This window comes from Manis pentadactyla, chromosome Y (assembly GCF_030020395.1).
Source record: "Manis pentadactyla isolate mManPen7 chromosome Y, mManPen7.hap1, whole genome shotgun sequence".
Classification (NCBI taxonomy): domain Eukaryota; kingdom Metazoa; phylum Chordata; class Mammalia; order Pholidota; family Manidae; genus Manis; species Manis pentadactyla.
The window spans coordinates 4,420,957-4,434,029 of NC_080039.1; the positions used below are offsets into that span (position 1 = coordinate 4,420,957).

At 38.7% G+C, this 13,073-nt stretch overlaps 1 protein-coding gene across 1 annotated transcript; it reads right to left on the reverse strand.

The window, feature by feature from the left end:
• Positions 1-1,730: 1,730 nt before the first annotated feature.
• On the reverse strand, positions 1,731-12,742 carry LOC130682089 (ATP-dependent RNA helicase DDX3X-like). The gene is made up of 12 exons (XM_057496216.1): positions 12,433-12,742; positions 11,953-12,088; positions 10,800-10,885; positions 10,450-10,548; positions 10,209-10,369; positions 3,782-3,926; positions 3,507-3,651; positions 3,108-3,289; positions 2,919-3,036; positions 2,540-2,693; positions 2,133-2,269; positions 1,731-1,934 (listed from the first exon to the last, which is right to left on the reverse strand). Exons 2-12 carry the CDS (start codon positions 12,071-12,073, stop codon positions 1,855-1,857), a joined length of 1,428 nt encoding a protein of 475 aa, XP_057352199.1. The 5' UTR covers positions 12,074-12,088; positions 12,433-12,742; the 3' UTR covers positions 1,731-1,854.
• Between the last annotated feature and the right edge of the window lie 331 nt (positions 12,743-13,073).

Genomic DNA, 13,073 nt, shown 5'->3' on the forward strand with positions numbered 1-13,073 from the left:
TGTCAAGAAATCATTGGCTAGCTACACTGCCAATGATTAATCTGAGTCAAGCTTAATAAAACTTAACATTAAAAGCTCATACTACCCTGAAACACATTTTCACATACAGTGATGTTCAACATTTAAGTGCCAGTGTTTTTCATACTGTCCTCTGGTCAAGTTTCTCTAAACTTTCTAAGAACACATTTAGGCTTACAAAAAATAAATTATGTTTCAAAATATTCAATGAATATTACACAAACTAGCAACAAAAAGTATCTAAAATCTATTGTGTGCAAATAGATTTCAACGACCACTCTGTGGTTCCAAATAACATTTTAGAATGTATAGTTAATAAGCTGCCTTCAACCATGTCCAAGAGACAGAATAAGATTGGAATTTTAGAACACGCACACAAGACGCATATATAAAATTCTCTGACTGCAGTAAGAACTTTGTAGAAAGTTATGGTGAAAATGTACAAGAGTCTAAACCTCTACACTAAGTGTAATAGCACCATAACAAATGCCTATACTACTTATGTTTTACAAGGCACAATATGCTTGAAATCTCCTGCACTTTATGATGTTTTTGCATTATGCCATCATCAAGATTAACTGGCAAAGATTGCTGCATTCCAGACACAAAATTAGCAGAGAGTTCAAAGTGGCAGAGGTATTTTTAGGGATGGACAATTGTCTTTGGCCAAGTTAGGAAAGAGGTTATAAATATAATGGAATTGTATGCAACTAAGAATACAACTGCAGTATAGAGAAATGACACCTTGTGCAGTAGAGTACATATTTTCATCCTCTTTGATCTCAAGGATTTGTTTATTACTCTAATCTACAAAGTCTACAAAAGTAAGCCATTTTAACATTTCAGTGCAGTTTTAACAGACTAATGTGAGTCTGTATTAAAGCCTGCTGTATAATCCTGCTTATATCCTCTTGACCAAGAAACATCAACACTAGCATGCATTAAAGACTAAATTCTAACCCATAAAGAGGACTGGTAAATTGCCATGGGTCAGTCATCTACTATTTAAATTTCATGCATGGCCAGCATCAAAAACATCTAATTAAGATGAAATCCCCTCCAAGCACTTGTTATCAAACCTCTTCACTTTTCCTAATAGTATGCCCACATTTGCCTGACTTTACCCTAAACGTTACAAGAGGAGTTGTATTACTTGCAAAATGCTTGAAGAATGTTTTGAAATATATATGGATACATTTGTACTTGCCACCTCAACATAGCTGCAATGGCTCAAAAGTTCTAAATGCCAAACCAGAATAGAGTGAGCAAATCACTTAGTACAATTCGCCACATTTTGAACTAATTCAGCACTAAGATGTTCTTCTTCCCAGTCTTCCTTTATGAAAATGTCTCAACACAAGCTACTGCCCAAGTTTTTTCCTTTACATTTATATCAAATTGATGATTCCTGCTAAGTGACATCATTAGACCTGTGTGCCAAGGTTTGATTTTAGCCCAACTTCAGTATCTTTATTTGAACGATTGACATTTTGGGCATTAGTGAGCCAAAAGGACATCAAAACAGTAAGTTGTCCTAAGTTTAAGTCACAATTAACAAACGATCCTTAGTCAAAAAAGTATAAATGCAGTTTGGGGTGGGAATAAGCAGGAGGGGGGGTTAATCTAAGCTACATCAATTAAATCTTTAAATCAACTTTATTAATAGACTGTTGACTACTGTTTTCTTCTTGTGTCTTTGAGCTCCGTTGAATTTTCAGGACAATCACAGTTGGTAACTGGACAGCAGTTCTTAAAGCTACACGATATGTTCTGGCTAAGATACATGTGGTTTCCAGATGAGGTTGTTTACAAGGATGACTTTGTTGTAAAGCAGATTCAATTGCCCCAGCAGCTGACACCCTGGAAGCTGTAATTTCCTCCATGTCCATCACTAGTGTAGAAGCCTCCATAACCAGCTGTCAAGAGATATTAAAAAAAAATTCAGCCAGCACTTTTAAGTAAGTTTTCTTCTCAAGTACTTTAAATATAAACGTTGTAAAAGATAGCTACAGAATTGGATTTTGTGTTCTTTAGAAATTAAATTTCTCCACTAATTTATTCTTTGAAAAAAAGAAGTCTTTGCCAAAAATATGAAATGGAAAAAATTATGTTACCTCCACCAAATCCTCTGCTGCTGCTGTCACCACCTCCACCACTGTGGCTGCTGCTTGCATGACTACTACTAAAGGCAGAACTGGTGGAAACTCTACTTTGTTGATAGTCTCTGGCACCAAATCCTCCACTGAATCTACTATTAAAAGGAAAAATTCTTTTAATGAACAAGAAATTCAATAAAATGACAATTCCTGTCCATAGACCCACTATTTCTGATTTTTCAAACCAGTTTCCAATGTGGTCAATTCCTCAAATAGTGTTCCTGAAGACCTGAGCAGTTAACATCAACATTTTTGACTCCACTTCAGCCTTCCTAAGGCCATCCCTTATCCAAGTATGCGAATTGTGCACAGTATTTTACTTAACCCCCATAGAGAAAAATAAGAAGGCTGGAAACAATCCGTACCTCTTAGAATGTCCATGACTGCTGCCCTTACAGTGGTGTTCATGAGCCATGTTTCCCAACCAAGATGGCACTTCTTGTTTAGCTTCAACAAGTAGATCCAACAAATCCTTTGTGATATTTCTATTTCTTTCATTAAAGAATGAGGTGGCAAGGCCTACAAGAGTCCAAATATGTATATAATGCCTGGATTCCTGTGAAGTTGCTCAGTGTTTTTACTTATATGCAGAATAACCACAACTCAAAAATGTGACGTTATAATTCAAGTTAAACTGGAATACAAATAACTGTTATCTGACACCTGATTGATGTCATGTCCAACCTTCCCTTAAAAATAAAGGTTCTAGTATTTCAGATTCTGTGTCAAACTAAAACACTTTACCAAGGTTTCCTACACGTCCTGTACGACCAATCCGATGTACATATTCTTCAATATCACTTGGCAAGTCAAAATTGATTACATGTTTCACATTTGAAATGTCTAATCCTCTTGCTGCCACCTGAAAAATAACTTTTGTTAAAAGAAAGCAATAGTCAAACATGCATAACCCAAAAACAAAAATGTACTCACGGATGTAGCCACTAGAATCGGGCTTTTTCCTGAACGGAACTGGTGAAGGGCCTCCTCTCTATCCCTCTGTGATCGATCTCCATGAATACTGGTACAAGCATATCCTTCACAGGATAAGAAATCCTCGAGAGAACTGGCACGCTTCTTGGTCTGCACGAACACTAACGTCAGTGAATCCTTCCCTGAAAAATTGTATGTAAGATTTTGTTTACTAACAGCAACAGGTGTAATTACCTTTTCTAAATATTAACTGGCTTTCATTTTGTGCTAGGTAAACAAGCACATGGAGCTAATAAAAACTTAACACTTAAGAAGGTAAGTGAAAGACAAGGTAGAGGCTAAGGAGAGCCAAACTGGTCTTTCTTACACCTAGCTGACACTACTTATAATTCACCTTACCTGCTGCATTTAAGAGGTCAAGCAAAAATGACCGTTTGTCTGACTCTTCCACCCAAACTACCTTCTGCGTGATGCTTTCAGACGTAGAGCCAACTCTGCCTACCGTCAGGAAGATATAATCATCCAAGAAATCATGAGCAAGCCACTGAAAAAAGGGAAAAATAAAAGCCTGAAGTATTATTACTCTAACTTTTTAAGTGTCTGAAGACACTCAAGTACTTATTAACAAATACGTTCTAAAAAAGGAAGTTGTATTTTTTCTAAAAAAACAACACCTGTATTCCCTTAGGAAAGGTAGCACTGAACATCATGGTGTGGCGAATACCCTTCCGTGGCATACTGCCTTGTTCAACTATACGACGTATCTGAGGTTCAAATCCCATATCCAGCATTCTATCAGCTTCGTCCAACACTACGTATCTGTTACAAAAAAACACCCAATTTAGGATCTGATGAGAAACTTACAGTTGAATATAGTTGTGTCTTTAATTAAGCTTGATACATTTATCCAACACTCTTACTACACAAAGTAACACATGAAATACACTTAAGTCACACAAGCAAAGGAGATTATTACTTGACTCTGTACCAATACAGGCTAACTGTTATTTTTCAAAGACTATGTAGAAAGTTAAAATCATTCATGTTTTAATCTAAATACTAATAAATCACTACAAAATGACCACTAATATTAAAAAAGCTTCATCTCAGAGGAGGGGCCAAGATGGTGGCGACAGAAGGGCAGCAGAAATCTCCTCCCAAAACCATATATATTTTTGAAAATACAACAAATACAACTATTCCTAAAAGAGAGGCCAGAAGATACAGTACAACAAACAGTAAGGCTACATCTACAGCTGCGAGAACCGAGCGCCTCATGAAGGGGGTAAGATACAAGCTGAGGACCGGCAGGAGCTGAGCACTCCACCAACCCCCGCCCACCAGCGGGAGGAGAGGAGTTGGAGTGAGGAGGGTGAGGGAGCCCAGGTATGCTAAATACCAAGCCCTAGTCATCCTCACCGGGAGCACAGACACACAGTACATGGTGTGCTGGATATTAGGGAAACGCAACAGTAAAACATGTGAGCAGGTTGCCACTGCTGGTGCCCTAGGGACAAAAGAAAAGCGAGTGCTTTTTGAAAGACGTAAAGAGAAAGAGGCCTCACAGCATCCAGCCACACTCAGACCAGCAGCTGGGTATCCTGGGGAACTTCAGGCACCATAAACACTAACACTCTGAGCAGAAGTGCAGTTCTGAAGCCCCTCATGGTGGTTAAACAGCCTCCTGTCAATTACCCTTCCCGAGTGGTCCTGCCACAGCAGGGGAGCAGCCTGAGAGTAGCTGCGCCCACAGCAGCTGCCCAGGGCCTCCTCCACAGCCACCGGGGACAGACTCAGAGGCTCCACGGCATGTGGCAGCCCGGCACAGACAGAGGAAGCTGGGACAGGGTGTGAAGGGTAGCCGTTATCGCAGGAGAGCACACCCAGTGTGCCTGCCTCTCCCCGCAGGGCCCGGGGATGCCCCGATGGCTGCACCGCCTGCAGCAGCTCAGGAAATAAAACCAGAAGCTGCTCCTGGTGTGTGGGTAACCGGCACAGGCAGCGGAGAAGGGCAAGGTGACCAACAAGCAGGAGAGGACTTTGTGACACAAGCGCTACCTGCCTACAGCTTCCTCTACCGCCATGAAAAGGCGGAGGAATTTGGTGCAGTCCAGAATTACTCTTGGTGCCCGAGAGAGGGCCTGGAGAGATAGATTTAACCTAACTCCCTGAAAAAGAATTCAATATTAACGTCATAACCATGCTGATGGACCTGCAGAGAAATATGCAAGAGCTAAAGGATCAAGTTAGGAGGAAGAATACAGAAATAAAACAATCTCTGGAAGGACTTGAGAGCAGACTGGCTGGGGTGCCAGAGACCGTTAATGGAACAGAGAGCAGACAACAGAAACACAGAGAAGCTGAGGCAGAGAGAGATAAAAGGATCTCCAGGAATGAAAGACCATTCAGAGAACTGTGTGACCAAGCCAAATGGGACAATATCCACATTAAAGGGGTACCAAAAGAAGAAGAGAGGAAAAGGGACAGAAGGTGCCTTTGAAGAAATAACTGCTGAAAACATCCCAAAACTGGGGGAGGAAATAGTCTCTCAGACCTTGGAAGACCACAAGGGACCCAGGGAGGAGGACACCAAGACGCATAATTAAAATGGCATTGACCAAGGACAAGGCGAGAGTTTTAAAGGCAGCCAGAGAGAGAAAAAAGGTCACCTACAAAGGAAAACCATCAGGATATCATCAGACTTCTCAACAGAAACCTTACAGGCCAGAAGATAACAACATGATATATTTAATGCAATGATACAGAAGGGCCTAGAACAAGGAATACTGTATCAAGCACAATTATCATTTAAATATGAAGGACGCATTAAACAATTTCTGGAAAAGCAAAAGTTGAGGGAATTTGCCTCCCACAAACCACCTCTACAGGGTATTTTAGAGGGACTGCTCTAGATGGGAGCACTCCTAAGGCTAAATAGATGTCACCACAGAAAATAAAATCACAGCAAAGAAAGCACACCAACCAAACACTAACTAAACACAAAAAATAAAATCAACTACGCACAAAAGCAGTCAAAGGAAACACAAGGAGTACAGAATAAAACACCTAACATATAAAGAATGGAGGAGGAGGAATAAGAAGGGAGAGAAATCATCATCAGACTGTGTGTATAATAGCTTAATAAGGAAGTTTGTAAGACAGGTAGTAAAGACGCTACCCTTGAACATTTGGTAAACACAAATCTAAAGCCTGCAATGCCAATAAATACATATCTTTCAATATTCACCATAAATGTAAGCAGATTGAATAAACCAATCAAAGGACACAGAGTAACAGAATGGATAAAAAAGCAAGACCCATCTATATTCTGCTTAACAGACACACACCTCAAACCCAAAGACATACACAGACTAAAAGTCAAGAGATGGAAAAACATATTTTATGCAAACAACTGGGAGAAAAAAGCAGGTGTTGCAGTACTAGTATCAGACAAAATGGACTTCAAAACAGAGAAAGTAAAAAGCAATAAAGAAGGACATTATGTAATGAGAATGAGGTCATTCCAGCAAGAGGATATAACCATTACAAATATACATGCACCCAACACAGGCGTATCAGCATATGGGAAACAAATACTAACAGAACTAAAGGAGGAAAGAGAATGCAATGCATTCATTTTAGGAGACTTCAACAGACCACTTACTCCAAAGGACAGATCACCACCAGACAGAAACTAAGGACACAGAGGTACTGAACAACACACTAGAACAGAAGGACCTAACAGACTTCTATAGAACTCTACACCCATACACACTCTCCTCAAGTGCATATGCAGCATTGTCCAGAGTAGACCACGTATGAGGCCACAAAAAGAACCTCAGTAAATTCAAAAAGGTAGAGATTTTACCAACCAAATTCTCAGGCCGCAAAAGTGTAAAACTAGAAATAAATTGTACAAAGAAAGCAAAAAGGCTCACAAACACATGGAGGCTTAACAACGTGCTCCTAAATAATCAATGGATAATGACCAATTTAAAAGAGATCAGGCAATATTTGGAGACAAATGACAACACCACCACAAAGCCCCAACTTTTGCGGGACACAGCAAAGGCTGTTCTAAGAGGAAAGTATATAGAAATACAGGCCTATTTAAAGTAGGAAGAAAAATCCCAAATGAATAGTCTAAATTCACAATTATTGAAACTGGAAAAAGAACAAATGAGTCCAAAGTCAGCAAAACAAAGGACATAATAAAAATCAGAGTAGAAATAAATAAAATTGAGAAGAATAAAACAATAGAAAAAATCAATGAAATGAAGAGGTGGATCTTTCAGAAAATAAACGAAATAAGCCCCTAGTCCGACTTAGTAAGAGAAAAAGAAGATTCTATACACATCAACAGAATTAGAAATAGGAAAGGAAAAATCACGACGGACCCCACCGAAATACAAAGAATTATTAGAGAATACTATGAGAATCTGGATGCTAACAAGCTGGAAACCTCAAAGAAATGGACAACTTCCTAGAAAAATACAACCTTCCAAGACTGACCAAGAAAGAAAGAGAAAATCTAAAGACACCAATTACTAGCAACGAAGTTGCATCAGTAATCAAAAAACTACTCAAGAGAAAAACCCCCGGGCTAGGTGGATTTACCACAGAATTTTATCAGACATACACAGAAGACAGAATATCAATTTTCCTTAAAGTTTTCCAAAAAATAGAAGAGGCGGGCAAACTTCCAAACTCATTCTATGAAGCCAGCATCACTCTAATACCAAAACCAGGCAAAGACTCCACAGAAAATGAAAACTACAGACCAACATCCCTGACGAACATAGATGCAAAAATACTCAACAAAATATTAGCAAACAGAATTCAAAAAACATCAAGAGGATCATAAACCATGACCAAGTAGGATTCATCCCAGGGACGGAAGGATGGTACAACATTCGAAAATCCATCAACATCATCCACCACATCAACAAACAGAAAGACAAAAACCAGATGACCATCTCCACAGACACTGTGAAAGTGTTCAACAAAATTAAACATCCATTCTCGATAAAAACTCTCAACAATATGGCTAGAGAGGGCAAGTTCCTCAACATAACAAAGGCCATATATGACAAACCCACAGCCAACATCATACTTAACGGTGAGAAGCTGAAAGCTTTACTACTAAGATTGGGAACAAGACAGGGATGCCCACTCTCCCCATTGTTATTCGACATAGTACTGGAGGACCTAGCCACAGCAATTAGACAGAACAAAGAAATACAAGGAATCCAGATTGGTAAAGAAGAGGTCAGATCAAATTGTCCTGTTTGCAGATGACATGATATTGTACATAAAAACACTTAAATACTCCACCCCAAACCTACTAGAACCAATATCTGAATTCAGCAAAGTTACAGGATACAAAATTAATACACAGAAAATCTACTGCTTTCCTATACACTTACAATGAACTTGGAGACAGAGAAATTGGAAAAAAATTCTATTCACAATTGCATCAAAAAGAATAAAATACCTAGGTATAAAACCTAACCAAGGAAGTGAAAGACCTCTATTCTGAAAACTACAAGACACTCTTAAGAGAAACTGAGGTCACTAACAAATGGAAACTCATCCCATGCTCTTGCCCAGGTAGAATGAATATTGTCAAAATGGCCAAACTCATTAAAGCAGTCTACAAATTTAATGCACTCCATATCAAAATACTACAGCGTTCTTTAACAAACTGGAACAACTCTAAAATTCACATGGAACCCCCATTTCAGCAGTCCTGAAAAGGAAGAATAAAGTGGGGGGCATTTTGCTTCCCAACTTCAAGCTCTACTTCAAAGCCACAGTAATCAAGACAATTTGGTACTGTCACCACAACAGACCCACAGACCAGCAGAACCGGATAGAGACCTCTTCATGCACGTATCTCCCCAGGCAAGGGAAACAAAAGCAAAGATGAATAAGCGGGACTATACCAGGCTGAAAAGCTTCTGTACAGCAAAGGACACCATCAATAGAACAAAAAGGAATCCTACAGTATGGGAGAATATATTCATAAATGACAGATCCGATTAAAGGGTTGACATCCAAAATATATAAAGAGCTCGTGCACCTCAACAAACAAAAAGCAAATAATCTAATCCAAAAATGGTCAGAGGAGCTAAACTAGAGAGTTCTCCAAAGAAACGCAGATGGCCAACAGAGATATGAAAAGATGCTCCACATCACTAGTCATGAAAGAAATGCAAATGAAAACCGCAATGAGATATCACCTCACAGCGGTATGGATCGCCAGCATCGAAAAAACAAATGACAACAAATGTTGGCGAGGTTGTGGAGAAAGGGGAACCCTCCTACACAGCTGGTGGGAATGTAAATTAGGTTCAACCATGTGGAAAGCAGTACAGAGGTTCCTCAAAAAACTCAAAATAGAAATACCGTTTGACCCAATAATTCCACTCCTAGGAATTTACCCTAAGAATGCAGCAGCCCAGTTTGAAAAAGACATATGCACCCCTAAGTTTATCGCAGCACTATTCACAATAGCCAAGAAATGGAAGCAACCTAAGTGTCCATCAGGAGATGAATGGATAAAGAAGATAGTGGTACATATAAACAATGGAATATTATCCAGCTGCAAAAAGAAAACAAATCCTATCATTTCCAACAGCATGGATGGAGCTAGAGTTTATTATGTTCAGAGGAATAAGCCAGGAGGAGAAAGACTAGTACAAAATCATCTCACTCGTATGTGGAGTAGAAGAGCTAAGAAGAAACTGAAGGAACAAAACAGCAGCAGACCCCAAGAACCCAAGAATGGACTAACAGTTACCAAAGGGAAAGGGACTGGGGAGGATGGGTGGGAAGGGAGGGATAAGGGGGTTAAAAAAGACAGGGGCATTATGATTTGCATGTATGATATGGGGAGTGGTGGCACGAGGAGGGCTTTGCAACAGAGAAGAGAAGTAGTGAGTCTACAGCATCTTAACATGCTGATGGAAACTGACTGTAATGAGGTTTTCGGCGGAGGCCTGGTGATGGGGGAAGTATAGGCAATATAATATTCCTCATGTAATTGTAGATTAACGATACCAAAAGAAAGCTACACCTCAGATACAGAAATTAACTTACTTGCAGAAGTCTAATCCAATTTTTCCTCTTTCCATCATATCCAGTAGACGCCCTGGAGTGGCAACTAACAAGTGACACCCACGTTCTAAATCTCGAATCTGCTGACCAATATCAGCACCACCATAAACCACACAAGGTCGAACTCTAGACCGGTATGAAAACTGTAAGCAAAGGATTCATTGGGTAGTCAGAAATGTATCACTAATTAAAAATAGCAACAATAAGTAAAATGCATATTTACTTTTCTGGCTTCCTCATAGATCTGTACAGCCAGTTCTCTTGTAGGAGCTAAAACTAAGGAAACTGGGTATTGTTTACGGCGTCCATACCTTCCATTTTCCTAAAAAGAAATTTTATGAATTAAACTTAAAGACCCAAAATTTGTTCATTCTTTAAAAAATTCTTGACATCAAAATTCCCTTTGTTACTTAAAAATTACATGCAAAACTGGCTTTCTGTTGGATAATCAGTCTGAAAACAAAATTTAAAAAATGAAAATAAAGTACACTTGGCATCACTTAGAAAGAAGGGTCCCAACAAATATTTTGGTAAGTCTTCCAATGAAAAAACTTCTTACAAGGATTTCTTTACCTTCACAGCCCTCAAAGCCTCGCCTGGACCATCTGCATAAATCTGACTTAAGATGGGTAAGAGAAATGCTGCTGTTTTTCCAGAGCCTGTAAGAAAAACATTTTATGAAGTATTCCAAACACCCTCTTGTGTTAAGAAAATTTTACTCTACGAAAATTTTACTCTATGCCTAATTTTCTGGAAAACATGGTATATTTACACAGCTAAGCAAAAAGTGCCAGCCGAGGAACTTCTGTGAACATTTTATACAATGCACTATTCAATTATCTGCATTTTAATTTACACAGAAACAACCATTTTGCTTAATCCTGCATCCACTTCCACTTCAATACTTTTTTGGTATATACACTGTTGGAATGTGAAGCAGGAGTCAGCAATTCCGAAGAGTCCAAAAGAGGGTTCTCAGGGCCAGTATGTCTCTGCCATTGGAAAACTGTAGTTGTTTCAGGAAAACTCATTGAGAAAGCAGGCAGTGGCGTTAACCTAAAGGCCACAATTAGGTATAAAAGATGGGCAAGCATGGTGATATGATTGGGTTAGCCAAATATGAACACAGTGGACACAATCAGTGTGACAAATCAGACGAGGACGGTTGGTTAAAACCTCTCCACCAAGTGGACACCTGAAGCAGTTAGTTTGTGAAATGTGCATTAACTGTTATAAAACTTACTATACACATCGTATAATACATATATGACAGAGATGGAGAAAACTTACATCAACTTTAAATTCAAATGACTCAAAATTTGTAATACATCCAAACAGAAGTTTTAATACTGTTCTGCCATCTTTAACCCAACCTAAATTAAGAATAAATTACTATTCCTGCCCTCCTCCATTCCCCAATTCCCAAAATACTCTCTTCCTTTTCCCCAACCTAATTTTTATGGATCACAGGATCTTCCCTTCTTCTGTTGCAGCAGTATCAAACTGACAATTTGTTACAGACTTCCCCAAGATACCCTGATGAGACACACTGATTTCATCCAAAGGATCCAAAGACACAAGGTAAAAAGAGACATCACCAACTAGCCTTTACCTAGCTCAAAATCAAGCTAATAAACACAGTACTCAGGTACCCCTACACAATGTACTACTTTTAGCGCTAGTCTAGGTAAGATACTGACTTTTAAACTTCATCAAGTGAGCTTACCTGTTTGGGCACAAGCCATCAAGTCTCTTTTTTCTTTTATAATGGGAATGGCATGCTTTTGCACTGGAGTTGGACGAGTGTAACAAGTAAGCTCAATGTTCCCCATGATAATTTCTCCCATCTCAACATCACTGAACTGTAAAGAAATTTAACCAGATCAAATGTACATAAGATGAGAAATAACACTATCCATTGTAATTTGTTTGATAATACAAGAATGGAAGAAGCCAACTGAATGCCTACCTATTCATGACTAGATTACACCTGCTTTCATTTCAGGTAAAATCGTCATGTTATTTTTTAAGAAAGCGGACTAATGTACAAATAGTGTTGGTTCTTCATTAGACACATTTTTTATTTCAGGATTACTGATAATGGTAACATTAAAAAATATCAGTCTCTCCTTTTTCATAATCCAATGAAGTTTTCAGTAGTAACTTTAATAAAGAATTGTTAAAAAAGTAACACAAAGCAACTTACACTTTCAATATGTGGAGGACAGTTATTTCCAGTTGCCTCTACTGGTATATCATCATACTTCTCAAAGTTAATCCCAGCGTTTCTTCCAGAAAACAGTTCCCTGAAACCAAATTATTATAATGCATATTATACTAGCTAGTATGTTGTCATAACAATCAACACCTTTCATAAACTTACTGCTCCAAGCGTTCACTTGGTGGAAGTGGTTTTGACCAATCATCCTCATCTGATCTGTCACCCCAACGACTGTGTCCACTGCATTCAAATTTGCTAAAGCCAGTCCTTTCACGACTGCCAAAACCATCATAGCCACTTCGTCCACGATCATCAAACCTAACCACAAGCAATTTGCCAAAATATGTCATTTATCCAAAGCCATGCTATCATCTTTCTAGAAGTATATATTAGTTAAACATTTTGGTCACAAGGACATTTAAGATGCCAAAATTCAATATTAACATCTCAATTTGTGAAATAAGGTCTTCTACTTAACCAATGGTTATACATAATGGATACATTTTCAGCTTTAGAAAACCAGCATTGTTCTTTCCTTTTTCTACAATTGTGCGGCTTAGAACAAGTCTCACATGCTAAGAATTAAGTTCTACAATACATTTAACTACTATAAACTTTACATCTGA